Below are 27664 nucleotides of genomic sequence, written 5' to 3'. Positions count from 1 at the left end.
CCCCCTCCTGTGTGTTAATTGAGTACAGTAAAGTACTTTTGCACTTTGAACTAATCTTGCAGCAATTAAAATGAGCCAGGAAAAAGCAAAAGAAACTTGGATATTTTAAAAGCAACTGAAAAAGTGGGACCACAGAGGATTAATTGGGACTGCACTGCCAAATCAGGATAGTTGAAGGGTATTCAGGGTGAGTAAATGTCATAACCGCAAAGGAGGATTAGGCACCACAAAATGAAGGACCTTCAAAAAATGTAGGACATTCTGAAACAAAAGCTAAAAACAGCAAAATAAACAGAAATTCAGGCTTCATAGTCATGCCAAAAATGGAGGGGATGTTTTGGAATTCCTCCTGGACAGAAGGTTGAAATGTAGGACATATTTTGGAGAAGGAGAACGTCTAGTTAGCCTGCAGGGTATGTGATCCTCCAGCTGTTGGCTTAGACATTAGCTACTTTCATGCCCCCTTTGCCTCCTCTGTGGGGATTTTGGAAAGGGGCTGAACTGAAGCTCTCATGAACTGAGGATGGGATCAGCTGAGCATCCAGTCTAAGTTTCAGATCATGCCTCAGAGCTTTCTTTAGGTAACCAAGAGAACAGAGGCATGTAACATGAACTCTGCAATTGGCTGGTAATATAATAACAGGAAAAAGGGGAAATTTCTTTCTGCTTTGAATATCATCAGACCAGAAAATTCCACTTGCTGTACATTAGTTTGCATCTCCTGATGTCAGAGACACAGGCCAAAAGGCCCATTTCTCTCCTCCTATTCTGGCGTTGTTCTGTTTGGACGATGCATGGCCCAAAGCCCAGTTCTGGTGTGGACAATCTGGAAGACATCCTACATATCCTGAATCAGAACTGGGGCATAACATTTTAACATGGATTAAAATAACTTCCCTGTTGATCTGGATCTTCCAGGGAAGATCTGGAGCCCTCTGTTTGAGCACTGCAGTGGCTGTCTACATAGGTGCTACCCAATGCATTCACCATCACTGTGGATTGACCATTCTGAGGTCAGAACAAGGTGCTCAGTGACAGTCCTCTCAGAAGCAAGCGGCCTGTGGCGGCAGTGGGCATGCTGGGTGGCAAACAGGATACCCCTGCAGACAGCCGTTGCAATGTGGAAATGGGGGACACGGTAATGGGGGCAAGTCGGGGCAGCTGTGTGACCAGAATACTCTGGACTTCCCCTGGAATATCTTTGCCAGCGCAGGTCAGGATTACTTTATATTATTTGCAATATACATATATTGCGTACGGCATATATTGTGCTATATATGTAGCAGAATTTGAGAAAGTTCCTTCAGGTTTTTTAGGACTAGAGCTCCCAGAATCCCCCAAGCAGCAAGGGTTTCTACCCGAAGTAGATGTAGTTACTGCTGGCTTCACATTCCAGCAGCTGGAATAGTTACTTTTAAAGACCATTTTTTTCAGAGGATTCTGTGGCCTATAGTCAAAAAGGGAACTTTCCCAGGATTGCTATATGAATGAACCCACAGGCCAAGTATGGAAACCATTACCACCCAGTCCCTAAAGAAATACATATTTCATTGTGACATTGTGGGGCTTTGTCTTGGAACACTTACCCAAAATGGCCAGCACTATGTTGTCCTTGAGAACTTCGAGGGAGCCTGAGCAGACAAAGTAATGCGCTTGCAAGGCGTCCCCCTGCCGGAGCAAGTATTCTCCAGGGGCACAGAAAGAGGTCTTGATGTGCAAGGATAAGGCGCGCAGGCAGCCCCGGCTGGCGCTCTCAAACAGTGGCAACTGCAAAATATCCTTGTTTAGGTGCATGGCGATGTCAGCTCGTAGTTCGTCTGGAAAGTCACGCAGGAGCTACAAAGAAATGGAGGGAGAAAGGCATTTTGTGTGGGGATTGGGTGCAGTTTGAATCCACCACTAGTTTTCAACCTACAATTGAGCCACTGTTTCATGCTTTGTACCACTGGGCTCATCAGCTACCCAGGATCACATCCATAGCCCACCTGCTCTATTTTTACTTCCCTCCATGTAAAATGGTTCCAGAACCTAAGAACTGAACATTAAGGAACAAGCTTCTGAGAAATGTGGTTCAGAGCATTTTGGTGGATCAGAGGATATGGAGTGCCTGCAATGATCTGGTGCTGTAAACAGGGCATGGGAAAATTAACTCTCTTTGGACTACAAGATCCAGAATTCCCCCAACCCCTGTTTCAAAATGTCATGATTCAAAGAGCAAAATTTTCCTGGTGACCCAGAACAGTACGTCCAAGCACCTAAGAGATGCAAACTAGTTTGGGGGTGCAGGACCAACTAAGTGGCAGTCAGAGTTTTGTTGCTTGCCATCAAATTGGCTTCAACTCTATCATCGATAGTGACCCTATTGATGAGAGACCTCCAAGACATTCTATCATCAGCAGCTGTGATTGATTTCTGGACCCTCTGAGCTGTGGCTTCCTTGATAGTCTACTGTAAGGTGCTCTTTCTCTTTTCCAGTTGCCTCCCAGATTGTTGTTGCTATGTCTTCAAGTCATCTCCAATTTATAGCGACCCTGAGGCAAACCAATCATGGGGTTTTCTTGGCAAGATTGTTCAGAGGAGGTTTGTCATTGTCTTCTCCTGAGGCTGAGGGCATGTAATGGTCCAAGATCACCCAGTAGTTTCATGGCTGAGCTGGGAATTGAATCCTGGTCTCCAGAGTCACAGTCCAATATCCAATCCGCTACACCACACTCTCACATTACCAAGCATTATTGTATTTTCTCATGAGGTATGTTGTATCGTAGTATGTTCAAAGTTCAATAGCCTCAAACTGGTCATTTTGTCTTCTAGGGATAATTCAGACTTGATTTGCTCTAGGACACATGTACTAGTCATTTTAACAGTCCATGGTATTTGTATAACTCTCCTACAGCACAACATTTCAAATAAATTGATTCACTTCCTGTCATCTTTCTTCATTGTCCAAATTTCACAACCATACATAGAAATTTGAAATACTATAAAATAGATGATCCTCACTTTGGTGTTCAGTTGTATATTGTTACATTTGAGGTTCTTATCTAGTTACTTCACAAGTCCAAATCTTCTGATTTCTTGTCTGCAGTCTCTATTTTGATTTGTGACTGAGTCAAGGTATAGAAAGTCTTTGACTTTTTTGATGTCATTGTCACCCATGTTAAAAGTTATGTAAATCATTCGTGGTCGTTATTTCTGTTTTCTTAATTTTCAGCTGTAACTCTGCTTTAGCATTTCACTGCAAGTCTTTGTTATTTTCTGCTAGTACAGAAATCTGTCTTCCAACATAATGAAGTGGCAGGGGGCTCAGGAAGAACACCTGTGACTTGAACTGCTGCTTGTGTCTACCAGCATCTGTCAGCACCTCTCTGTGACATGACAGATTTTAAGTTTCATTAATGATGGTGGAAAGGTCTGACAATGCACTGAGATATTCTTCTGTGCCACCCAGGGAAATCACTAGACTAGGGTGGTCTTCCCCCTCTAATTATCATTTTTATAGCAGTTAATCATTTCCAAATAATTATATAGTCACACATGTATCACAACAGCATTCCCCACTACCTGGTAAGGAAGGTCACTATCACTCCCATTTTACAAATTGGTAACTGAGGTTGAAAACTTCACAGTGATTTCATAATACAGGTGAGACATGGTTTCGTGGATTTACGCCCACCTCTTTAACTATTGGATCAGACAATTCCTTCCCACCTCTTTCCTAAAGAAATTCACAGAGGGGGTCCTCCTTCATCCCAGTACCTCATTGGCATCAATGCCATTGTTGACGGACCACGTGGTCTGAAAGTACTCCAGCATACGTTGCTTGAGCTGCTGAGGCAGGCGATGGACGCGGATGAAATCCTTAAGATCCTTCATGCGGGTGTGATAGAGGGACCGTCGGGAATACATGCGCTGAATGATAGCCGTCACATTGCCAAAGACCACAGCATGCATCAAAGCTGGGGAAGGGAGAGAAGAGAACATAAAAAGAGTCTCATGGGATCAAACCATTGGCTTATCTAGTTCAGTAGTCACCTGCCTTTGGGTAGCCCAGAGGAAGGGCCTTAAACCAATATCCCCTCCCTTATTGTTTCTCCACAAGTGTTGTGGTGGCAGGCAAACTGCAACTGAATATAGAGGATTTATTTAGCTGTTATGGCTAATAGCTGGAACTGATCTATTTAACTTCTATGCAGGTCCCTATCCCCCTCCATGACCTAGAACACTGCAATAAATTTAGAAACAAAACTTTAAAATTAGACAAATGATATAAACTGTTCCTCACTATACACCCACATGTGCGCACGCGTGCACACACACACACCACTTCTCACTCTTTTGGGGCTTCCCCCATGCCTTTCTCATTTAGGATTAAACTCAGAATCACCTCCCTAATAATTGTGATTTAAAAAAAAATATTGGTTATATTCATATGCCACCTTTCCTTGAATGCTCTTAAGCAGTGAGCAATATACATGGTCTTTGTTCCTTGCTACACCTTGTGAAGTAGGCTGGACTGAGAGAAAGCAACTGGCTCAATATTACTCAATGGGTTCTGTGGTTTAGTGGCATTTTGAACACAGATCTCCTAAATCCCAGTCAAATGCTTGGATCTCTACACCACACTGGCTCTCAGTGACTGAATATTTTATGTCATGTTAGAATAGCTAAACATTTTTTGTTTTTGTTGTGGTTTAAACATGCATTGAAAGGCTCTGTGGAGGTAACTGGAGTTACAAATCGTTGCAGCACTGTCAGTTTTGGATGTTGCTTGAATTTATTGAATTAAATGATTTTCAGTATTTTGAAAAGGGTGATAGCATGTTCCCAATTGCTAAATTACATTTGAGGTTTGATATTACCAGCTCATTGATTGTGTAAAAAGAATCTGCTCCTTATATACCTCCTAGTTCATTGGACTCTATGCTGTAATTAAAATACAGAGCTGCACAATCTCAGAAGAACTCTCTTTTTCTTTTATCTGGAGTCTATAGGCACAGATGATAAAATTAAACCCTGCTTCGCTCAATTTCATGTTTTCTATTATTTTTATAATAAAGATCTGTGTCTTCCTTTACTACCAAATGCTCCAACTCTTTGTGTAGTACAAGAGTGGGCAACTGTGACCTCCCTGATGCTTTTTGACTGCAGCTCCCATAGTCCCTTGTCATGGATTATACTGGCCATGGCAAACGTTATGGTTTTGGACTACAGCTCTCAGAAGCTCACAGCCAACATGCTGATCATATCAATTAAGGGATTCTGGGACCTATGGTCAAGATAAGTATTTTTTTTTCCTAAACTGGTTGAGTATGATGGGAAGGAATACTATCCACTCCAATCCAGCAGTGCATCCAAATTTGGTATCCAGATTTTCAGTTTCAAAACAAGCCAAGAATCATAAACCAGAGAAATAAATGTTTCAAATTCCGGCTTCTGAAGAGAGCCAGATTCCAGGAACTCTATTTGCAAATTAAAGAAAACCAGTCCTGATTTGTTTAGCAGGAAGAGAAGCAAACAGTCTGCATGTACAAGCACACAGTTTGCTCATAAGAAGCTTCAATTTTTCTGAATTCTGGTTTATAGTTTGAGCCGAGAAGAATGATCTGATCAAAGCTACAAAAGGAATTTGGGACAGAAATAACTTCAGGTCTTTCTGATCCAAACAAAAACAAAGCTCTTGAAAAATGCACCATGCAAATATCAGTTGCCAGACTGGGAAGAACAGAGCTTATTAAAAATACTTTTTAGGCTGACAGAAGGGTTCTGTGGGATTCTGGGAGTTGTAGACCAAAATTAAAATTTCACACTTCTGCATAAGATTTCACTGTCACATTCTTAAGTGCAAAGATCAAATGAATACCAAACTGAAATTCTGAACCAAGCATACTTGCAAAATGCAAATTAGATTTTTACAAGTTCTTATTTTGTTTAATGTATTCTGCTCTACTTGTGATAAGATTACAGAAAATTATTGTGAAGAGAGCAGAAGGCCTACCCATGGCCACTGAAAATCATATCAAGCCTACCACATTCTTCCATACTTTCACCACTCAAGCTTTGCAGATTTAAGATTACATCCCCCACAAGAAAGATTACATCTCCACCACAAATGAAAGCTGGGATTCTCTAGATGCCTGATTCTCTGGGATGCCAGTACCAAATCTCATGCATTTTTATGGTGCACATATTGTGAACGCCGCACAGCCCATCCAACCATTAAGGACTCACCACCAATGAGCATGGTACAGATGGAGAAGATTTTCTCAGCGTCCGTATTGGCACAGACATTGCCAAAGCCCACACTGGTCAGACTGCTGAGGGTGAAGTACAGCGAAGCAATGTAGGCACTGCGGATGGATGGTCCACCTACAGAGGTGTTCAGGTACGGAGCCTCTATCCGCTTGCCCAGTTCATGGAGCCAACCTAACAGGCACAGTGAAGTGGGGATTAGATCTCAAGAGAGGCCATGTCATGCAACCACATTAAGGGGTTCAGTAATCCAGAGACTGAGAAAAATCTAGCTGTGTACAGCAGTGATACTCAGATTTTTTACCCTTGGTAAAACTACATCTACAAGTGAACATTGCTCTCCCTCCCCGTCTTGACATAGTATATGAATAAAAATACAGTATTTAGTGTACTTATTTTCATTTGCACATTCATGTATATTCATGTTTTAACATTTTAGAAGGAAATAAAATTGTTCCAAGTAGAACAGTTTCATTTAAGTAAATTCAAGATTTAACCCAATGCAGGTGTAAACTTTATACATAATATTTGAGAAGAGCAGGTGGAGGGATCAGGGTCTTCACGTCTCACATCCCCCTTGAGCAACTCTCATGCTCCCATGGGGAGGGGGGGTCCTGCCCCACCATTTGAGAACCACTGGCATACAGAAATCAGTCTCAGAGAAGAAGCTTAGATGGTTTGATAGAGACTACTATGAGTGGAAAAATCCCAAGGCCCAACCTCATCTATTTTTTCAAAGCCTTTTTCCAATCTAGTGTCCTCCAGATGTGTCAGACTACACATCCCAACATGATGATTTTTACATTACTTGTCTTGGTTAGAGATGATGGGAGTCATAATACAACATATCTGAGAAGGAGCCCCTGGCTTCTGATCACCATGTTTCACTCCTCAGAAAACTCTCCATCTATGGGTAACCTTGTACTGTACTACCATACCACTACAGCCTGGAAAAGTTACTTTTTGGACTACAACTCTTAACTTCCAAAAAGCAACTTTTCCAGGCTCAGGATACCACTTCAGAAGGATTACCAGCTCTGCCTAAGCTTCCACTTCAGAAATTAAGCTTGCACCCTTCAAATTCCTGCAGTCTTTCCCAGAAGGAGTAGAGCTTGAAACCTGTATGACTGCAGGACTGATGAAACTTCCAAGTGCTGCCAGACTATTATTGGAGCTCTTAAGAGTGGTGATTGGCAGCATCCATGTCAGTGGTTGGTGGATCTGTTCTGGCTTTTAGTATGAACTGTAAACAGGCTGTTCAAGGTGCTAAATATTGGTTTAGAACTTTGGACAGCTCCTGTTAAGTTTGGACAACTGAGTTAAAGTTTGAGCCATACTTCTCAAAATAGCTTCAGCACTGACATGGAAGCCACCAGCGGCTACTGAAATTTGCTTTGTGAACTGTCTGATTCTGAAATCAGCAACATAGTAAGATCTACATGGTTCTGATCTTCTATAACCAACCCATACTTCTGCTGAATAATTACCATCTGTGGGTGCAGCTTGGAACCCCTCTGGATAACCTGCCTGTTCATATTTCACAGCGAAGACCAGGGCAGTGCCAAAAGAGCAGCTCCAGAAGCAGCTCTTCTATCTGCTTCACAATTTGCATGGCAAACAAACATACCGGCAAGTCAAATGTTGGATCAACCATCCATCTTTGCCCTTCCCACTCTATTTCAGGTGCACCCATCCTCCTGTTTGGCTTTGTTTAATTAAGCAAAATCTCTGCGGGCTCATTTCTTTGTGCACGTATCTGTAAAAATCTCAAATTTCTTTAAGAGTTGCAAAACTGATCTAGGAAGTACGGTGGCACATGGTGGCTCTCTTATAAGTGGAGTGGTGGATTCACACAAGGTGTTATTTCAAATGTTGCAGGAGTTATCCATGAGAATATATCTACTTAGAGGCTAGGATTTAGCATGTTAGATGATTGATCACCCCCGCTGACATGGGAACCACCAGCCACCACTGAGAAAGTGGCAGAGATTTGGCAATGTTTCAGGCACTATCTTTCCCTTTTTTGATGGCCCATACTAGATTACGCTACAAATCTACAGACACACATTTTCAGGAGAGACAAAAATACATTTGTAAAGAACCTGCTGAGCTCACTTCCAAAAAGACAGTGGAAAGTTACTTTTAAGATGAATAAGTATAATCACAGGGTGCAGCCATCTATTATGCTAGGTCCCACTGCATCATTCCACCACTGCTCACTCACAGATGGCTTCAACATGTGGCTATATTTGTTTGCTTTTAAATGTGGTAGGAGTTGTGTAGCCTTGATGGGTCAAACATTGTGACTAAGACTTCCACTGATCTTCCCCCCTGCACTCTGAAAAAGAGTTTGCCCCCCTCAAATTCTATCTTTTATCAAAACTCTGTTCCAATAATTATAGAGGTGCTTAAAAATGCAGTTTTGACTTTCCACCTCAGAACAGCAAAAACAAAATAAAATCCAAAATGACTTTGACCAGCAGTATCCTGATGTTTTCTATTGGGTGCCCAAAATGGTGGCTGTGATGTCAGACTATGGCCCCGCCAGAGATTCAGAGTAACTGAGTGGCTCTCTGGTCTCTGGAACATTTAGTCCCACCTGGTGCCCCATGCCCAAGATTTCTGAGAAAAGCACCTCCCAACCATGCTCAAAGCTCACCGATGTCCCAGGTCACGGGATCATTGCTTTCCTGCCGACCGATGACATACCAGATGCAGGCCATCCAGTGGGCCAACAAGGCAAACATGGACATGAGTAATGTCAGGACCATGGCGCTGTACTGAGAATAGCGGTCCAGCTTTTGGAGCAGGCGTAGTAAGCGCAGGAGACGCACTGTCTTCAGCAGGTGCACAAGATATGTCTTGGAGTGTGGGGCAGAGGAGGGTAACAGAAAAAGATAAGAGATCAGACAACTATATGGTTGAGACGGTATGATATAATAGTTAGGACAGGATGCCTCCATCACTAACTCAGAGAAACACCTTAGGCAACTGATACTGGGGGATAGCAGGCTGCTGGCTGTTCTGCCTAAACTAACTAGCCAGTCTCTGCTATTGGACAATAGAGCTGTGTTTGCCAGATGCAGTGAGTACTAGTGACTTACGTTTCAGGGGTGCAATAACTCTGTTATGGGTTTTATTGAAGGAGGGAGTTATCAAGCCTTGGGTCAGGGCTGGATGCCAGAATATCTCTATCCTGTTCTGTTCTGCAGCATGGGTAGAATAATTCTCAAGCACATTCTGCTCTCAGACACACTCTGCAGGCCTTGGTTACAGGTTTACTGATGATCAAGTGGTTCAGTGAATACATTCTGAAGTGGAATCACTCAGGGTGACAGTCTGACAATCCCCCACAGCTACACCTCCATGTAGAGACCCTAAATGCCATCAGTTGCATTAATTCATATCAACAAAATAGTTCTAAGAATTTTTGATCTCAACCAGGAGCAGTTTTTATCTTTTTCTGTTCTCCACTGTCCCGCACTCCTAAGTTGTACCACCTCTTTAGAAACCCACTGCATGCACACACATGCTAGCAGTTTAGAAGTACTCTACAATATATACCAGCTCTTGGTTTTTGCATGGTTTTTGACATTTGTGAAAAACCTCCCTGGATCAGAAGATGTAAACAAGGAAACACATTTGCCATTCGTATATTATTACATATACTAATGGCAAATTAATTACCCAATGGCATCAAAGCAACACTCTCCCTGAACAAGAGGGAGGTATCAGAAAATCCCTTAAACTAGCAGAAATACCAAAAACAACAGAAAAAACGGTAGGAACCCCCTGAACAGCCCTATATGGACTGGATGTATTCAGTAGACATAGTGATGCTGGCTGATACGTTCTGAGTCAGGAGGAACAGAATAGAATATCATGTAAAAGGGCCTGGATGGCTGGCTAAAACATTCTACACTGCAAAATTTTGTTGCAGGTCCCATTTGTATCACTTCTGTTTTTTCACATCAAGAATTCCTTCCTGAATCTGATGGTAGGTTGTGCACTACATGTGTTTCATATGCACATGCACTAGTCTGTAGAGAAGGCACATCTGCCACCTGCTCCGATGTTTAACCATTAGGAGTGGAAGGGACTGGCATATGAAGAATGGCTACTCTAGATGTCAAATGCACATCTTAGCAATTTTCAGTAAGATGTATCCCTCAAATCTCCCCAAAACAATTGTCCAACCTATGGTGTGCCCTTTACAGAAGACAGATTTCAGATAATAGGACCTATATGCCTGGTGAAGAGGAACAATAGGCACTAGTGTTTTCTTTGTCTTTCTGGAGTGCAGAACCAAGCTGGAATGCCGTTTTTGTTCCCAGTGGTTTGTCTAGTGTTTTATTTAGGATGTGCAGGTATTTTCTCTCAATAATAGAGATTTTTTTAGCCATTGCTTTATCCCACACCATGCTACAGCCCAAAGAAGCATGCCTGCAAATGACCCTTATGGGGAGGTATTTATGTCTCTGTGCTGTGAAATAAAATTAGCTGAAGATCCTGACTGGTGGTGATGGTTAAGGTGGGAATTTGTGAGTAGATGGGGAAATAGACCAGAATACCCTGAAAGAAGGCATGGTTCTCTGGCTGGCTAGCTGGTTGAAACCCTGAACAAGAATAGTCTGTATTGAAATGTCTACAGCAATTGGCATTTGTGGAGGTAATAATATCCATCAAATTTTCAAGTCCACAGTAAGCCTTGTTGAGGTATACAGTAGGCCCTTGGTATCTGCTTGAGTTTGGTTCCAAGATTCCCTGTGGATCCCAAAATCTGTGGATGCTCAGGTCCCATTATATGCAGTGGCACAGTAAAATGGTGTCCCTTATATAAAATGGCAAAATCAAGATATGATTTTTGGAATTTTAAAAAATATTTTCAAATGGTGGATGGTAGAATCCGTGGATGCCAAATCTATTGATATGGAAGGCCAACTTATATATGAAAAGCTATAAATACAGAGGTTTATCGCATCCTTTCCCCCATCCCCCATTATGGGAATGGGAAGGGGACACTCGGGGCTGCGTGTCACCGAGAAAATACAGATTTTACCACACACCAAAGTGTCCTCAAAATGGCCCCATTCCATTCCCCGGCCCCAAGCCGTCCCCATTCAATGCTGAGGGGCATTAAATGTTCAGGTCAGAAATCTTCTTGCCAAGCAAAATGGCACCACTCAGCACTGAATGGGGACAGCTTGGGGATGGGGAATGGAATGGGGCCATTTTGAGGACACTTTGGTGTGAGGTAAAATCCGTTTTTTCTCAGTGACATGCAGCCCTGAGTGTCCCCTTCTCGTTCCCGTAACGGGGGGAAAATGGGTGCAATAACCCTCACAGTGTAGTGGTAATAATTGCTATGCTAGAATGCTTCTGAGCATGTGCAAAATATTTCTGGTGTCTACTTAGTAAACAGAGATCCCTTTCCACTTATGCATTTGAGATAACAGGGCTGCAGGCACCCGTTTACTATCACCATTAGCCGTTGCTGTGGCTTGTTATCACATGCAAATTTGAACAATCACGTTCAATCTTTGAAAAAACAGAAAGCATCTGTTTTTGATCACACAGCTCATAGACTGGCACCTCTGGGTATGGGCATCTCTTTTTAGAAAGTCACTGCTCAGCAATCCCAGCCAGACAACTCAGGTACTTTGAATCCTAGTAGTATGTGCTAATTCCAAAGGATGGATTTAAAGTAAGATGTGGGCGACTTATAGCTTCTAGGCCATAGGAGTTCTCCAGCACCCATTTTTGCAGGCCCCACACCTACCCTCCCTTCCCCAAAAATGTTATCATAAAAAATGGAGAATCACTTTCGTGGAAACACAATTTACGTTACAATCACACTACCCCCCTTGCCTTTTTAAGAAGGGAAGAGGTGGACATTGAAGAGCTACGCCTAGTTAGGAGAGGGTAATGTTGCCTGCACAGAGCTAGGTAAAACTGGTCCCCAGTCTGTTTCAAATTTTCCACCCTCTGGTTTAAAGAGTCACTCACCACTGGAACATTGAAGGCATAGAGGAGATCAAATGGCAAGGCTGCAATCAAGTCCACAAAGAACCAGGTAGCCACGTAGTGGAGGCAGATAGAACGAGTATCATAAATCACCTGGCCTGACTGGCTAACATATGTGGTCCGGAAGTTCAAAATAATGTCTGTCAAGAGAGAAGAGTCAGAAGGATCAAACACTCTGCACACCAGTTAGTATTTCCTCCCACATCAGCGGCACCATGGCTCCATATACAGTACTACACGAGGATATGATGTGCATGCAAAGAGAGAAAGAGAAGGAGAGAGTACATGTCCTATACTATGTTTCCAATATGCATCTCAGACAGAGCTTGGAAGAGTTAGTTGTTTGGTCGCAACTCCAAGAATACCTCAGCCAGCATGGTCAGTAACCATTACTGAGGGTGGAAATCTGTAGCCCCCAAAATCTTTTTCCAAATGCTGGAATGGGAACCTAATGGTTTCCAACATGCCCCTTTGACAGAGCTTGGAAAACTGGCCTTACTGGCTGAGAGATTCTAGGAGTTGTAATCCAAAAGCACAACTTTCTAGATCTGACCCAGGAAGCTGACAAACTGCAGAGGCCAACTATTGTTTTTCCTCTCTAGCAACTACAAATAATAGTGATTTCTGGACATAATGACTCTGTGCACTTCCCTCCATCTGACTGAAATATATTGTCAATGGTGGTAACCCATCCCTGCTGTGTCTGGGGGATCATCCCCAATTCTGCTAAGTTCAGGCCTGATGCCTGCCTCCAAGATCTGATTGGATGCCATCACAGACTTTAGTTATACAGTATTGCCTCTTGGCATATCAAAGTTCCTTTCTTAGCTATCTCAGATAATCAGCCCTAGCTTTATGAGCTCTTTACCCCTTCTTTACTGCTAATCAATGTAACTGAAAATATGTCAGTTTGTGAAGGTGTTGAATATTCATAGTGCCCTAACAGATGACCATCCCCAAACTTAACTGGGAGATTTCAAAACTGCTCTAGGGGAAAATGAGATGATTTTATTGTTTTTAATTTGCATTATGTTCATTGTATTTTTTCACATATTTGCAACTTATGAATTTTAGATATTTGAAATGTGTGATATTTGTTGTTGTTGTTGTTGTTGTTGTGTGCCTTCAAGTCATTTCTGGTTTATGGGGATCCTAAAGCAACCATATCATGGAATTTTCTTGGCAAGATTTGTTCTGAGGTGGTTTGTCACCCTCTGAGGCTGAGAGAGTATGACTTGCCTAAGGTTACCCAGTGGGTTTCCATGGCTGAGCAGGGATTTGAATCCTGGTGTTCAGACTCATAGTCCAATGCTCAAATCACAACACCACTAGTTATTTGTAACTTGTGATTAAATATCTATGTCAATATGTAGACAGATATCTGCCCTGGGACCATGTGGGGAAGGACAATAAATATAACATTGTAATATATATAATACAGTACAACACAATAGTTGTAAATCTCTCATTTTTTCCTATACCACCCAGCACTATTTTAGTTTCAGTGTTTTAATACTTTGTTGGGCTGCAAGTATAGAGCCAAAGAGAGGATGCAAGCATACCATTCTGCCTGCTCTACTGCCCTGTCTAAGCCCCCAAGCAAACAGGCACCTCTTTTTGTCTATACGACCTTATAAACTTCTCTGGTTTTGCTAAATAGAAAAAAAAGTATTGCATAATGTAATCATAAGTGATGGTTATTAGGAAGCTAGCATAATATTAAAGCTTTCTTTATAACATGTAACCCCTGTTGCATGAATTTTGGTCCCATTTTGTCTCCCCGTACAGCTTGTATCTTGAGCAACTAGCACTCTCTCAGCCTCAGAGGATGGCAATGGCAAGCCTGCTCTGAAAAAACTTGCCAAGAAAACCCAATGATAAGTTCACCTTAAGAGTCACTATAAGTCAGAAATGACTTGAAGGCACAACAACAACAACAACAGCAACAACAGGTTGTGTCTATCTTAGTTGCATCTACTGTAGTACTGGGGAATATTTGGGTTATCTGATGGCACTAAGTGCAACTAAGAGCTGGCACTGGGCCTAGGGCAAGATGTATGATCAGGCCCCCTTCCACATTTAACAAGAAACATTTATCAACACTCCTTGGTCCATTGAGATATCAACATTTATTGCATTGTTTGGTTTTAATTACTATCCAGGCTTCCAAAGCACCAGACTCCAGAGACCTTGTCCCCTTCCTCAGTTCTGACTGAAATTCCCATCAGCATTTGCCAGGACAGACAGTAGTAAAGTGCAATGGAAACTGTAGTCCAACAATATTTAAAGGGCCACCTCTTTCCCACTCCTGTCCTGTTGTTGCATGGTATTTACATAACAGGACCCTTTTCTCCTTCTCTGTTCTGCTAATTAAATTATGTCGATAAAATTATTTCCTGTCCCAGGAGAAGACAGAGCTGCATTGTTCTCACCAACAATGAAGAGCATCTCCACGACGATGTCACTGACAATGGTGCTGCGGGCAGTTGCCAAGCTGTCTTCAGTGTCTGTAAAGCAGACGTTGTAAGGAACAGTCACGGCTACGTAGAAAGTGGCCAGGAGGATGAGCCAATCCCATAGGGCCTTGAAGACACTGTAATGGAGGAGGATGAAGCGCGACTTCTGCACGCTGGCTACTTTATATTCGGGCACAGAGGGCTTGCTCTCAAAGACATCCTGAAGGACACAAGAGATGAGAACCTCTTAGTCATTGCTTCTCAGTGGTGCATGAAGCTAAGGGGCTGAGTATTCACAAGCAGCAATGGACTAACAATGGAGCCTAACTGTTTTCCAGCATTTTGGAAGATAGGATTTGTGGCCCTCCAAATGTTGAAGAACATCTCTCCCCAGCTCTAGCCAGCAGAGCAATGGTGGAAGATGGTGGAAGCTTCACTCCAGCAACATCTGGAGGCCCATATGCTTCCTGTCCCTTTTGTAAGAGCAGCCATGTGTAACTGCCTGCCATCCCAAGAATGCCCTTGGGAATGGTGCTATGTCATGATGTTATTCCCAGGATGGCTTTATCCAGCTAAACTAAAAGCAGCAGTAGCAATGTTTCTTTTAAAAGTAAAATAAAGAAGAATGAACACCCAGATATCATATATTTAAAGGCTAGATTCCCTCCTCCTGAAAAAAAATATATGACTACATCACCTCTTTGCAGTAGATGAACAATCTCACCAAAAAAGAAAAATAATAATAAGCACATCTTATCCATAAGATGGAGATACTGAATGTGTCCCCTGATGACAGGCAGCTGGGCTCTGCAATTCTTGTCAGCATCATGCACAAATGTTAACAATATGCATATTCATACAGCACTCCATAAGGCACAAGCAATAAGACTTTCAGAAGCCACATTAATTTCATATAAACACATTTTAAACTTGACTTTCTGCAAAAACTACAAAGGTAGCTATTGAGAAAAGGTGGATAACATGGATCTAGATCTGCTGTTAACTTTTGGAACTATGCCCCACTGACATTAATGAGATAAGTCACTCATGATTAAATTATCACATCCAGTTAATGGGATCTATGTAAGACTTGATAAGTTTTACTTAGATTAGCAAATTAGATTAGATCCAGCCATCATTTCAAGAATAAAAGAGCAACAACAGTTTCTCTTCCAGCATCCTCCAACTTGGTGTCTTCTGGAGGCATGAAACTAAAACTCCCATCGTTCCCAACTACCAATAAGAGGAATTATGGTTCTGATAGTACAATGCATCTGGAGGATTTCTCTTTGTGGAAGCCATTCTAACATGTTCCACTTAATTTTGAAAGGAAAGTGTTGGAGAAAATTAGTTTGAGAAGCTCAAGACATGTCCCAGTTCCTGGAGAAGAAATTCAAAATAGCTTCCACAGGATTGTCTAGAAACAACAAACACAATCCACAACAAACGAAGTACAATGCTATTATAATGCCTCTGTTTCCAATTTGCTGACAGGTACGTTTGTTGTTGCTGTTTGCCTTCAAGTCATTTCTGATTTATGGCAACCCTAAGGTGAACCTATCCCAGGGTTTTCTTGGCAAGACTTCTTCAGAGAAGATTTACCATTGCCTTCCTCTGAGGCTGAGAGAGTGTGACTTGCCTATGATCATCTATTGGGTTTCATGGCCAAGCTGGGAATCGAACCTTGATCTCCTCAAACCATTACGTCACACAGGTTCTTTGCCATGTATGTACCTTAGCAATAAGTCAAAATTAAATCCCATCTTCCTGGGTGGGGTTAAATATAGTCACTGGATATAAAAGTTTGAAATTTACTTACATTCCACACCCACCCACCCATCGCAACAATCACCGGGTGTTTGCTTTTGCCATTTTGGCTTATGGATAAGTGACAGGTAAGTACCTTAGCCATAAGTCAAAAATAACTTGGAAGTATGCAACAAGAAGTCCCCTGTTACTGCCATTACGTGGGTAAGTGTGGAATGTAAGTAATTTTCAAATTTTTAGATCCAGGGACCACTTTTAACCCCAGCCAGGAAGATGGAATCACAGCAGCAACACATGGATCTTTTCTTTTCTCCCTCCCTCTCCCCACTCTCCCTCTTCTTTCCCTATCGTTCTTCTCTTCAAAAGCAACAATAACCTTGCAAACAATGGGAGGGAATCTTTGGCCTTGTAGGTATTTTGGTCTAGGATGCCTACAATCCCTTCTGACAACTGAAGTTCAATGTATCTGGAAAGCCAATGGTTCCCCCACAAGAAAATGGTGGTAGGATCGTGGCCCATTACTTGATTACTCTGGCTCAGAGAGAGTGTAGATAAAAGGAGGGAAGAGAGAAAAACAGAGGAAGAAGAGCTAGAGGGAAACTCCAAAATGGTATACATTTCTGATAGTGTTCTTGGGCTATTGTACAAAATGTCTTTTTTTCTTTTTTCTTGGGTCTTTCCCCCAGCTATCCCACAATACTAGATGTCTCTCAAATATCGGCCAGTTCTGGAAATATGAAGAAAGTGGGGCATTGTCACTCCCACCCAACACATGCATGCACATTTACCCTTTTCTCCATGGCCACCCACCAGGATAATCCTTTACAATTCCCCTGGGACCACTTTCTTCCCAAACGCCCCCCCCCCAAAGCTCCTTAGCCCCCTGAGTGTGGATGAGGATCAGGAAGGCAGCCCTTGTGCAGGGGGATTGTCCACCATTATCAGCTTAGTGCATATCAGCCTCTGGTTCTCACCCCCCCCCCACTGTTGGCAGGGAAGGGGTTTACCCGGCCTGTATCCGGAATGAATCGTTTGCAAGAGCAGCTGTTGAGGTTGTTGTTCAACAGTGTCTCTCTCCATCACCCCCCCCAAGCCCCCGCTATACCCTGCAGCCTCCAAGCACACCACCCTTCCCTCAAGCAGCCCAAAGCCTTTTAATCGGCCTTGGCGTTAGGTCACAGGGGAACAGCTGTCAAGGCATGAAGAGTAGCAGAGGGAAAAAGCAGAGGTCTTAGTTGTCAGCAGGGGGCCCTTCTTGCTAAGGGTGGATATCCAGCTGCTGCCAGGCCACCAACATCTTCCCTCCCTTCCCATTCAGCCCCCACAAAGCACCCCAAGTCCTGTGGCAAAGTCTGGCAGGCACAACTCTCGAATGTGCGATCTAGAAACAAGCGGTATTGCTTTCCCCGCAAAAATAAAATCCACTATAAAGGCAATAAAAGGCACCACTGGAAGGGATGAGGATACACTCCTGAGCTGAACAAATGCTGCCTGTGCAACTAAGGAAAGTGTGCCGGGTGGAGAATCCCAAACGGAATTACCACCAATCATTGATTATCTGCACAGTAGTTAACACTGATGAGGCAGGACAACAAAGATAAAATAAACCCAAGACTCACAACTTCTTTGCTTTTAGAAATCCTGCAATAAACAAAGCCTTTAGCCCTTGACACATCATATAGGTTACTATATGAGGTACAGAGTCAGACTTCTCTCTCTGTCCCCAAAACCAGAGCTTTAAAATGTGGGTATGTGTGTGTGTGTTTTGTGTACCTTGAAATAGTTTCTGATTTATGGCACCCTCAGGCAAACCTATCATGGGATTTTCTTGGAAAGATTTGTTCAGAAGAGGTGGTTGGACTGGATGGCCCGTGCGGTCTCTTCCAATTCTATGATTCTATGTAATAGAGAAGGTTTTCCATTGCCTTCCCCTGAGGCTGAGAGCATGTACCTTGCCCAAAGTCACCTGAAATCTTAACCTTTTGAAAATACAGAACCCCCAGAATCCTCCAGCCAGCATAGCAAGTGTTGAGAGAGTTGTAATCCCCAAAAGTAACTTTCCTAAACTTTGTTCCAAATCAGAGAACCTATGTTAAGTTTCAAGCTCAGCCACCACTTCTTACCATTGACCCATTTCTCCCAGTCTTGGCGCAAGTGAGTTCATGACTAAAAAGAGAGCATCTCTGTTCACATAGGCCTGTTACAGACTGCCAAAATAAAGCTGCTTCGGGTCTCTTTGGAGGTATGCTATTTAAATGATGCATGGGTCCTAATAATCCGGAAGCTGCACCAAAGCTGCACTCCAGTGCTTAGGAATGGAGTGTGGCTTTGGCGCAACCTCCGGACTCTTAGGACCCATGCATCATTTAAATAGCATACCTCCAAAGAGACCCGAAGCAACTTTATTTTGGCAGTCTGTAACAGGCCATAGAGAGTGCTTTCAACTCACCTCTGAGAAGCTATAACTAGTCCAGCTCCTAGATTTCAGGGCTCCCAGATAGATCTGACCTTTTGCACCTCTCTTTAGCATGCTCTCCCTCTTTCGTACATATGCGCATACACTTTAAACCAGTGGAGGGCATCTTGTGGCCCTCCAGGTCTTGCTGGATTACAGCTCCAATCATCTCTCACAATTGATTAGGTTGGCTAAGGCTGATGAGGAACACAAATCAGAAACATCTGGAAGGCAACATGCTTTCCACTCTTGCTGTAAATTCAGTAGTCACTGCAGCATTCTCATGACTCTGACTGGGACTTTGGGTACTTCCCCTCTTATTTTCCCCCAGAAGGTCTCCATTTCTCCTGTGGGTCTTTAGGGTACCTATCTATTTCATCATTCCCACCAACTGAAGAAACCTCTGAGCTGCCTCAAAGAGTAAAGTCTGCAGCTGAAAGGTGACTCTCAGTTGAGGCTGCAGCATTAATGACCTTCAAAGTGGTGAGCTTAATGCTGTTATCACACTGTAGGCGCTGGCTGCTGCCCAAAACAATTTCTCCAGACTTTGAGGGACACACTCAGCATCAGGAAAGAATGCAAACAACTCCACATCAGGAGTAGCTAATCCAAACAACAGGTTTTGTTTAAATGTGCACAACGCCAGATAACAGTGATCAAGTGTTCCTCCAGATGTTGTTGGGCTGCAACCCTCAGTAGTGAGGGGTGATGGGAGTTGTCTCCCAAAAGCATCTGGAGGGGCATGATGTTTGTCCTTTCTCTAGGGAGCGTCATTGGATCCACAGGAGATACAATCACATTTCATAAAGAGTGAAATTGCATATCCCCTGGCTGAATCACCCAGTCCCACTCCCAGACTCTCATCTTTAAAAAGCCTCCATTTCAGAATGGAGCAGTTATTTTGGAGGTGAGCAAGTAATATTTCTGCCAGCAGTTATAACACAGAGAAATTTAGAGCCACAGAGATCCCTCAACATGCCCCATCACCACACATACACACACAAGCAGGTTATGCCTTTACACTGTTAATCTTCATCTCTGTCCGTTCCTTCTTGGTGAATTGCCTGGCAAGGTGGTGGAGAGCTGTGCGCCCTTGTCTCCTGGCTGTCCGCAGGTGGGAACTTCCTTCCTTCTTACAGCGGTTCTTTTCTAGAAGAGGAAAGAAAGAATGAACAGGACAGGAGTCACAGTCTGGATGTTACAAACAGTGGCATGTGTTTTTGTGTAGGCATCAGCAGTGGTGTCATTAAGGGAATGCAGGGGTACAGACTACATTGGGTGACAACCCACAGGAAGGGTGACACCCGATTGAGCCTTCCTCCCCCTTCCATGCAGGAGGGTTGAACACACACCCTTCCCAGGTGACACTCTCTGCACCATATGACACCCTATCTAGTGATGTCACTGGTTTCATTGCAGCCATCTTGTTCCCTTTGACTTTCCTTCCTGTTCCTTCCAGAAAAATTACTGTCCTTCCTTCAGTTTCTCCAACCAATCCCAAAATGCTGACTTCAGAATCCTATATATGATTCTCAAAGTCTGCTGTTATCTTTCAGGAGCAAGTTCTCCCAGACGCCAAGGTTTACGATAATGTGATTTCATAAAGGGTTCACGAGGCTGTCAACAATAGGACAATCATAGAGGACAGCTTTGTAACTGAAGTGGAAGGTCAACTCAGACAGAAAAAAAGCCCTGTCAGATGGGGCAGACAGAACCATGAACAGCAATCTTTGGAACTGGAGCATTCTAAAAAAGGCAGGCTAGAGGGATAATAAAATAAAATAAATACAAAATGTGAGTTAGCCATGCAAATCTTTGGCTACTGGTTTCTAATGATGACATAAAAGTTAGAATGGATACTGTGGGTTCACCAAGTCCAATGTGCTTCCAGCAGCAGAAATCTTTCCTAATTACAGTTGGATCCCTTTACACACACATACACACACACACACACACACACACACACACACACACACACACATATATTCCCAAATTGCAAATCTTGATTTTACCATCTTATATAAGGGACACTATTTTACTATCCATTGTATTTAATGAGACTTGAACATCCATGAATGTTGGTATCCATGGCAGTAATTTATATATTTTTAAAAATAGTTTCAAGCCATGAATGGTTAAATCTGTGCATAAAAAATCTGTGGATATGAAGGGATGACTGTACTGAGTCAGGACATTGGTCCATCTTCTCCAGCATTATTGTCTACATTGACTGGAAGTGGCTCGCCTGGATTTAAGGCTGGATTTTTTGTTTTTGTTTTCTAGCCCTATCTGGGGATGCCAGGGATGAAACCTGAGATCTTCTGCAAGCAACACATGTGCCAGAGCACATGTCCCTTTCTCAGCTCCCAGATAGTGGCCATAAAAGTAAGAAGAGGAGGGGCACAGAGTTCCACATTGGAAAAGGCCCAGAGGAGAGGAAGCCTGAGCAACCTATGCATCCTCTTCCCTTTCTTATCCAAAGGAATTGAAATGAGCATTTTCTGAGGGATGGACCGGTAATGTGAATGACCATGTCAGCTCTATGAGCATCCAGATTAAATCACACAGAAAGCGGAAGTCATTGGTGCTCTTTCACCTCTCTTCTTTCATGGAACATTCAAATTAGCTCATAGCTGAAGACTGTCCTAAGGCATACCCTTTACCCTCTGTACTTCACTGCCTGGAGCTTGGGAAAGTTACTTTTTTGGCACTACAGTTCCTATAACCATCTAGCTAGCTGGCCACTGAGCAGAACTTGGCATGGGTCAGTGTAAGAGGGGCACTCCAAAAAAGAGATACAAGGACTCCCTGAAACAACATCTCAGGCTCGGCCAAATTGATCACCAACAATGGTCCGCCCTGGCCTAGCATCAGGAGGCATGAAGACGCACTATCCACAATGCTGCAGCCTTTTTTGAAAGCTCACGCCAAACGAGTCTCGAAGAGAAATAACAACGCAGAAAGAACCACAACCTGGAAACATCACCCAAGGAGACTTTCTGCTGTGATTTTTGCAACCGGACTTGTTTATTTCGGATTGGCTTTTTAGTCATCAATGCGCTTGTAGAAAGCACAGGATGAGTACTTCCTGAATCTTCGTTCGCGAAGTAAAGCCAGAGAGAGAGGGTCAAAAAATAATGCTTCTGAGTTCTACCTTGCCCTGGTTGCCCCCACCCCGCGCCCCCACCAAATCTCCTGCTAACCTGTATGTACCATGTGATATACTTGCTGAACCTAACTCATTTCCCCACTGGTGCCTCACCATCTTTTTTTTCACTGGGCTGACTCTTCCCACGGCTGTCAGTGATATCCTTGAAAGAGAAGAGGAAAAGAACCACCTCGCCTTTCTCATTCTTGATAGGTACAATATCCAACAGGCACCAAAAGGCTGTTCCTGCATACAAGGAAAAGCAAAAGAAGAGAACACCACATGTTTTCTGCAAGATAATTAATAATTATGCACAAACTAAGTCAGCTGTGGTTTAAAGTCTCACATTATCAAGGGCCGCTAAATACAACAACATAAAAACACAACACAAAAGTGCAAAAAGAAAGAAATCTATCAGAGTAATATACGTTTGGGAGACATATCCAGGGGTAGCCATGTTGCCCATACTTTGTTGTTTGGCCAAAATGGCTACCCCTGAATATGTCTTTTTGGATTCAAGGATACCACATCTTACCTGCAACAGGGGAATCCTAAAGAGGGAGTCTGTTATCCCCCAAAGTGGAGAGAGACTTGGGGTTCTCCACCAACTGGGTCAGCATCTCCTTAGTAGTTTGGGGGATTTTATTAGCTCAACAGGAGGCCTGAGAGAGATTGGGTAACTTTAAAAAAAATCTTTTACACCCATGTATACCAGTACTAACTGCAGAGAGACTCCGGTGTTGGTGAATAAAAAGATTTTTATTTAGAAATGTGCAAAGGTGCATGGAACCACACAAAACCAATGCAACTTCAAGAACCATACATTGCTAACAGAAAAAAAAGGTTAGACAGTGAGAAATTGGAAATGAGAGGGCATGATAACTACAGATCTGAAGGGAGGGCTATACAGAGACCAGAGCTCTGGTCTGTGTGACAGAGTCTCAGTCCCTGGCAGTGAATTGGCAATGTGTGGGGCTGATACTTATATCTGATTTCTAGCATCAAGGGATACTTAGTGCTTTTCTGGAGTGTAACAAAGACCTCATGGTCTTCCCAAGAAATTGACAGTGGGATTCTGGAATAATTTTGGAGTAACAAAAATATAGATTGGATTTTGGGCCCTGCCAGATAGCAGGACAGGAAAGATTGCTGGGAACATGGTAGGGGATAGGGAAGAGATATGGTCTTATTCGTCTTAGTACAATGGGATTCAATGCCTTTGTCTCCAGTGCAAGATGATATGCAGAAAGCCTGGGGGAGGATGGTGTGGCCAGCAAACCCATTCAGCATTTATTATGGTGCTTTATAGGATGCCCACATATCCTCAGGCAAGCACACCTTTCCCATATGAAACATCCTAGTTTACACAGGTCATTAAAACTTCTCTAAACATGCCGATGCTAGATATCCAAAATGGACCCCATATCTGGCTGGGGGTGTTGGGTATGTTAACAAGCCAGGAGACTTAATTCTTTGAGATTTCTACCTCCAACAAAGGTAAAAAGAATAATTAATTGGAACTGCATTTTATGTCTTTGATCTAAACAGCATCTAATTTTTTTTTCAAATGCAACAGCAGAGACTTCCTGAGAAATTCAGTGTTTGCTTAATAAGAGGGGCAGATAGCCTTTCAAAAGATAGAGACAGCCTAGATTTAAAACAAAGCATCTTTCTGTGTCACTAACGGAGTTTAAATTTTATTTGCTGAACTTTAAGACTCTTTCTCTCCCAGAGTCCACATGGCCAGAAGGAATGGCCTCTGCCTGCAGGGATATCCCTCCATACCACTTTAACTTAAGAACAACAACAATGACTTCTTGTCAAAATGTAGGCCTGTAACTAATATTGTCATATTTTTCATTTTCCAGTATGATTTTTAACACTTTTGCCTGTTGAAGAAGTCAGTGGCGCTTGGAAAGTGTATATCATGTATTTTGTGCCAATAAAGGTATTACCATTTTGTGGATTTTGGATGTTATTATACATTTGGAGGTAATGGTTCTGGGCTTCTTAAACTCGACACAACTCAAGACTGCTTACAGCTGGTGGTTTCCATGTCAGTCAAGCATTGAGTCCATTCTTAATCAGAAATTTAAAGGAACTGGGCAAGGTGCTGAAACTCTTTGAGGGATAGGCTTAGCACCTCAAATAGCTTCTTTTAAAGTTTAGTCTAAAACCTGGAGAGGATTTACAGCAAAGTCATCACCTGTGTTTCTGCAAGTCTTAATCCACCCCTAGGAAAAGATCACCCATTCACCAAACCACCCACACAATCCCTCCCATGCTCATTGGCAGATACTTTCGGGGGCACCCTGAAGTTTCAGGCTGAACTGGCCCTCAATGAATCTCTTCCTGCAGTTTTCTTAAAGTCTACAAAAAGTGAAAGATAAAATACTCTAAAAGATCCCCTTAGAATAGATCAACTTTGGGGGTATATCTTCTTACAGTGGAAGGCACTCTGTACCTACAAAAAGGTTCTTTTTCCTTAAATCATGTTTGTTTGGGGGGGGGGATAGTATTGTTCTTGAGCACAGAACAGCACTCTACCCATGCTCAAGTCAGTGCTCCCTGAAAAACAAACTCTTGACCTCACTATAGAACCACCTTTGTGTTTGCACTGAACACAGCTGCTATGATCTGCCCAAACTAGAACAGTTTTGCAAACACACATCAGATACTTAGGTTTGAGTGAAACCCCAGAGAGAGATCAAGGACTATATAGTAGCACAGCAGGAGCTTTAAACATTTTTTAAAGAGTATGTCGGATAAGAGTTCAGTCTCCAGAAGGCATCAAAAGAGTACCTATTAACACAAATTAATTGTACCACAATTTCAGCTAAATGTCTTGATCAGAGATGAGTGTAAATATTAATAGATAAAGAAGAACAATGTAAGGAACATGTCACCATTTTATAAGAGGCTAGAAGAGTATTAATGATGATGATGATGATGCACAAGTACAAAAACGAAAAGAAAAAACCTCTAAAACTAATGACATTTTTTTAACAAATGCTATTCAAGTTTTTCAAACCATGACAGAAGGTTGTTTGGGATTGACTCTCGATAGTAGGTTGGCAAAGATTTTTGACACCCAACTGTCTGACAATAGCAACGTTTTAAAAGCACCATATCCCATCATGCTGCTGAAGACGAATGGTTAGGGGACAGTTGGGAATGGATTTTCATGTGGAATGACTTATAAACTTGGATCTAGTACTAGTCACAATTTCCTGTGCCAAGCCACATGTTTAAAGAATCTTCATTCTTTTATGTCCACAAATGGCGGGCCAATGGGCCTATGTCAGAGTGGTAGTGAATTTTAAAGGTATTTTTGAGCCCAGAACCTTGGACAGCATTCTTTAAAATTTCAACTAAAACCTGGGCCAGATTCACTGCCCTACCGACATGGAATTTACCAGCTGCCACAGATATCTACCTATCTGATATATACCAGAGATATCTTTGTTGTTGTTGTGTGCCTTTGAGATGTTTTGACTTATGGGAACCCTAAGGCTCTGGGTTTTCTGGGGCTGAGAATGTATGTATGACTCTCCCAAGGTCAGCCAGTGGGTTTCCATGACTGAGTGGAGAGCTGAACCCTGATATCCAGAGTCATGGTCCAATGCTAAACCATTACACCATCCAGACTCTCACCACAGATATCTATTTACTCGATACCTACTAATTTGCACCTGACTGTGGCTGCTGGATCGCAGGAGGAGCATATTCAATCCAACAAGCCTGGATCCACCCACCTTTTTTCTAGAACTGGGCTCTGGTTCTTACAGTGTTTCTTCTTGGTTTGTCTGTTGGTTATTTATAGACATATCTGATCAGGATATTTTCCAAAAATTGGCAGATGGTTAATTTTTATTAAAACATTATATTTTCCTTTGGCATCTGCTTGAGCTTTACCTTTTTTTGATTTGGGCATTTTTTTGTTTGTTGTTTGTTCCAATGTTTAGGACTATTTATGGAGCTTTGTTTTGTTTTTGTTTTTTTGGAGTGCTGGTTTTATTTCTGGAAGTGTGGTCAGTGGATATCAGAGAACAAAATCATCATCATCATCATCATCGTCGTCGTCGTCGTCGTCGTCGTCATCATCATCTAATTTTCTTATGAGAGAGGCAGCATGATGTTGTGACTGGTGTGTTGGACTATGACTCTGAAGACCAGAGTTTGAATCTCCTCTTGGCCATGGAAACCCACTGGGTGATCTTAGGCAAGTAACCCTCTCTCAGCCTTAGAGGTAGCCAAAGCAACTCCCCTTTGAAGAAATCTTGCCAATCCTATAATAGGCTTCCTTTGGGGTTGCCATAAGTAGGAAACAACTTGGAGGCACACAACAACAATTTTCTTATGAGCACCTTTCTCACACTGACATTTATCTATTGATATTTACCATTACACACTTTGACATCTGGAGGACATTGCATCAGGAGACAAATTTTGCCCCTTATGGCTCTGCAGCTTTCATCTTGAAAATCAGCTAAATATTCCCCTCAGAAGTTTGTTTTCAGTTCACAGTTCTGGGTTTATCAGTGAATTTTCAACTGATTTCTGATCATTTTTTGAAGTGCTGTAGGTCAGGAAAGTTTGGGAGAAATTGTCTTTAAGCCTAACATCATTTCAGATGATGTTTGTGCACATAATCACAATCTTCATCTGAGGATTGCTCATTCTATTTTATTAAGGGGCATGGGATCTGACAGCTTTGGAAAGATTTGAGGGACACAAGAAATGGTTTGGGGGGGCCATAGTTCCTTACCCATGGTCTAGGCAAAATATTGCATTTTATAGGTTACATTGTGGTGGGCTAAATCTTCAGCAGACCCAGCCCTCTAGATTACAACTGCGAGATTATAACCACTATCATGCCTAGCCTACATGGTTCTAACATGGCACTTTTATGGATTATGTGCTGATTCTGTCTTTAGCAACCCAAAAAGGCCTATCTTATTGCATGGTGAAGAGCAACTGCTGACCTCACTGCACCCTTACATAGGCTAGTGTCCTCTTCAGTGGCTGGTCTACATCATCCCCAGACATTATGGTGATGCTTACTAGTGATGATGGGAGCGACATTCCAACACATCTGGAGTGAACTGAAAATGGTTTGCCTCTTGGTTCCATGGTATGTACCTTCTAGAGGTTTAAGATCTGCAGACAAAGGATTATTGGTAGTTTCACCAACACAAGTCAAGAATGTGAGGCTGTCAGGATCTGGCTCCATGTTTATGGAACAGTTTTCCTTTGCACCTCCGGCTGGAGGAGTATCTTACACACTCTTGTAAAAGGTTGAAGACCTTCCTCCTCGATTCACCAGATTAAGTTGCTGAGGCATGCCTAAGGTTGCTGAGATGGGTAGTCACTGATGAGGATTTTGTTTGATTTTGTTTTTTAGCATATTAGTATATTATTTTAGTATTTCAGCATTTTATAGTGTTGTGTTTTATCATTGTTTTTTATCGTATATGTTCTAATGTACTGCCCCTTGGTGAAAATGGTGTTATAAATAAACATTATTTATGGATGCTGGCCATGAAAGCCTTCGACTTTACAAAC

At 42.5% G+C, this 27664-nt stretch overlaps 1 protein-coding gene across 1 annotated transcript in view; it reads right to left on the bottom strand.

The window, feature by feature from the left end:
* KCNH4 (potassium voltage-gated channel subfamily H member 4) overlaps positions 1 to 27664 on the bottom strand; it is a 69386-nt gene that overhangs the window by 18713 nt on the left and 23009 nt on the right. Inside the window, 8 exon segments of the mRNA XM_042477408.1 lie at positions 1587 to 1836; positions 3757 to 3956; positions 6229 to 6423; positions 8909 to 9110; positions 12256 to 12413; positions 14706 to 14949; positions 19973 to 20100; positions 22214 to 22345. Of these exon segments, the coding sequence (XP_042333342.1) occupies positions 1587 to 1836; positions 3757 to 3956; positions 6229 to 6423; positions 8909 to 9110; positions 12256 to 12413; positions 14706 to 14949; positions 19973 to 20100; positions 22214 to 22345 (1509 nt within the window).

The sequence above is a fragment of the Sceloporus undulatus genome, chromosome 6 (genome assembly GCF_019175285.1).
Source record: "Sceloporus undulatus isolate JIND9_A2432 ecotype Alabama chromosome 6, SceUnd_v1.1, whole genome shotgun sequence".
NCBI lineage: Eukaryota > Metazoa > Chordata > Lepidosauria > Squamata > Phrynosomatidae > Sceloporus > Sceloporus undulatus.
The sequence above is the reverse complement of the archived record's forward strand: the minus strand, read 5'-3'. Positions and strand labels throughout refer to the sequence as shown.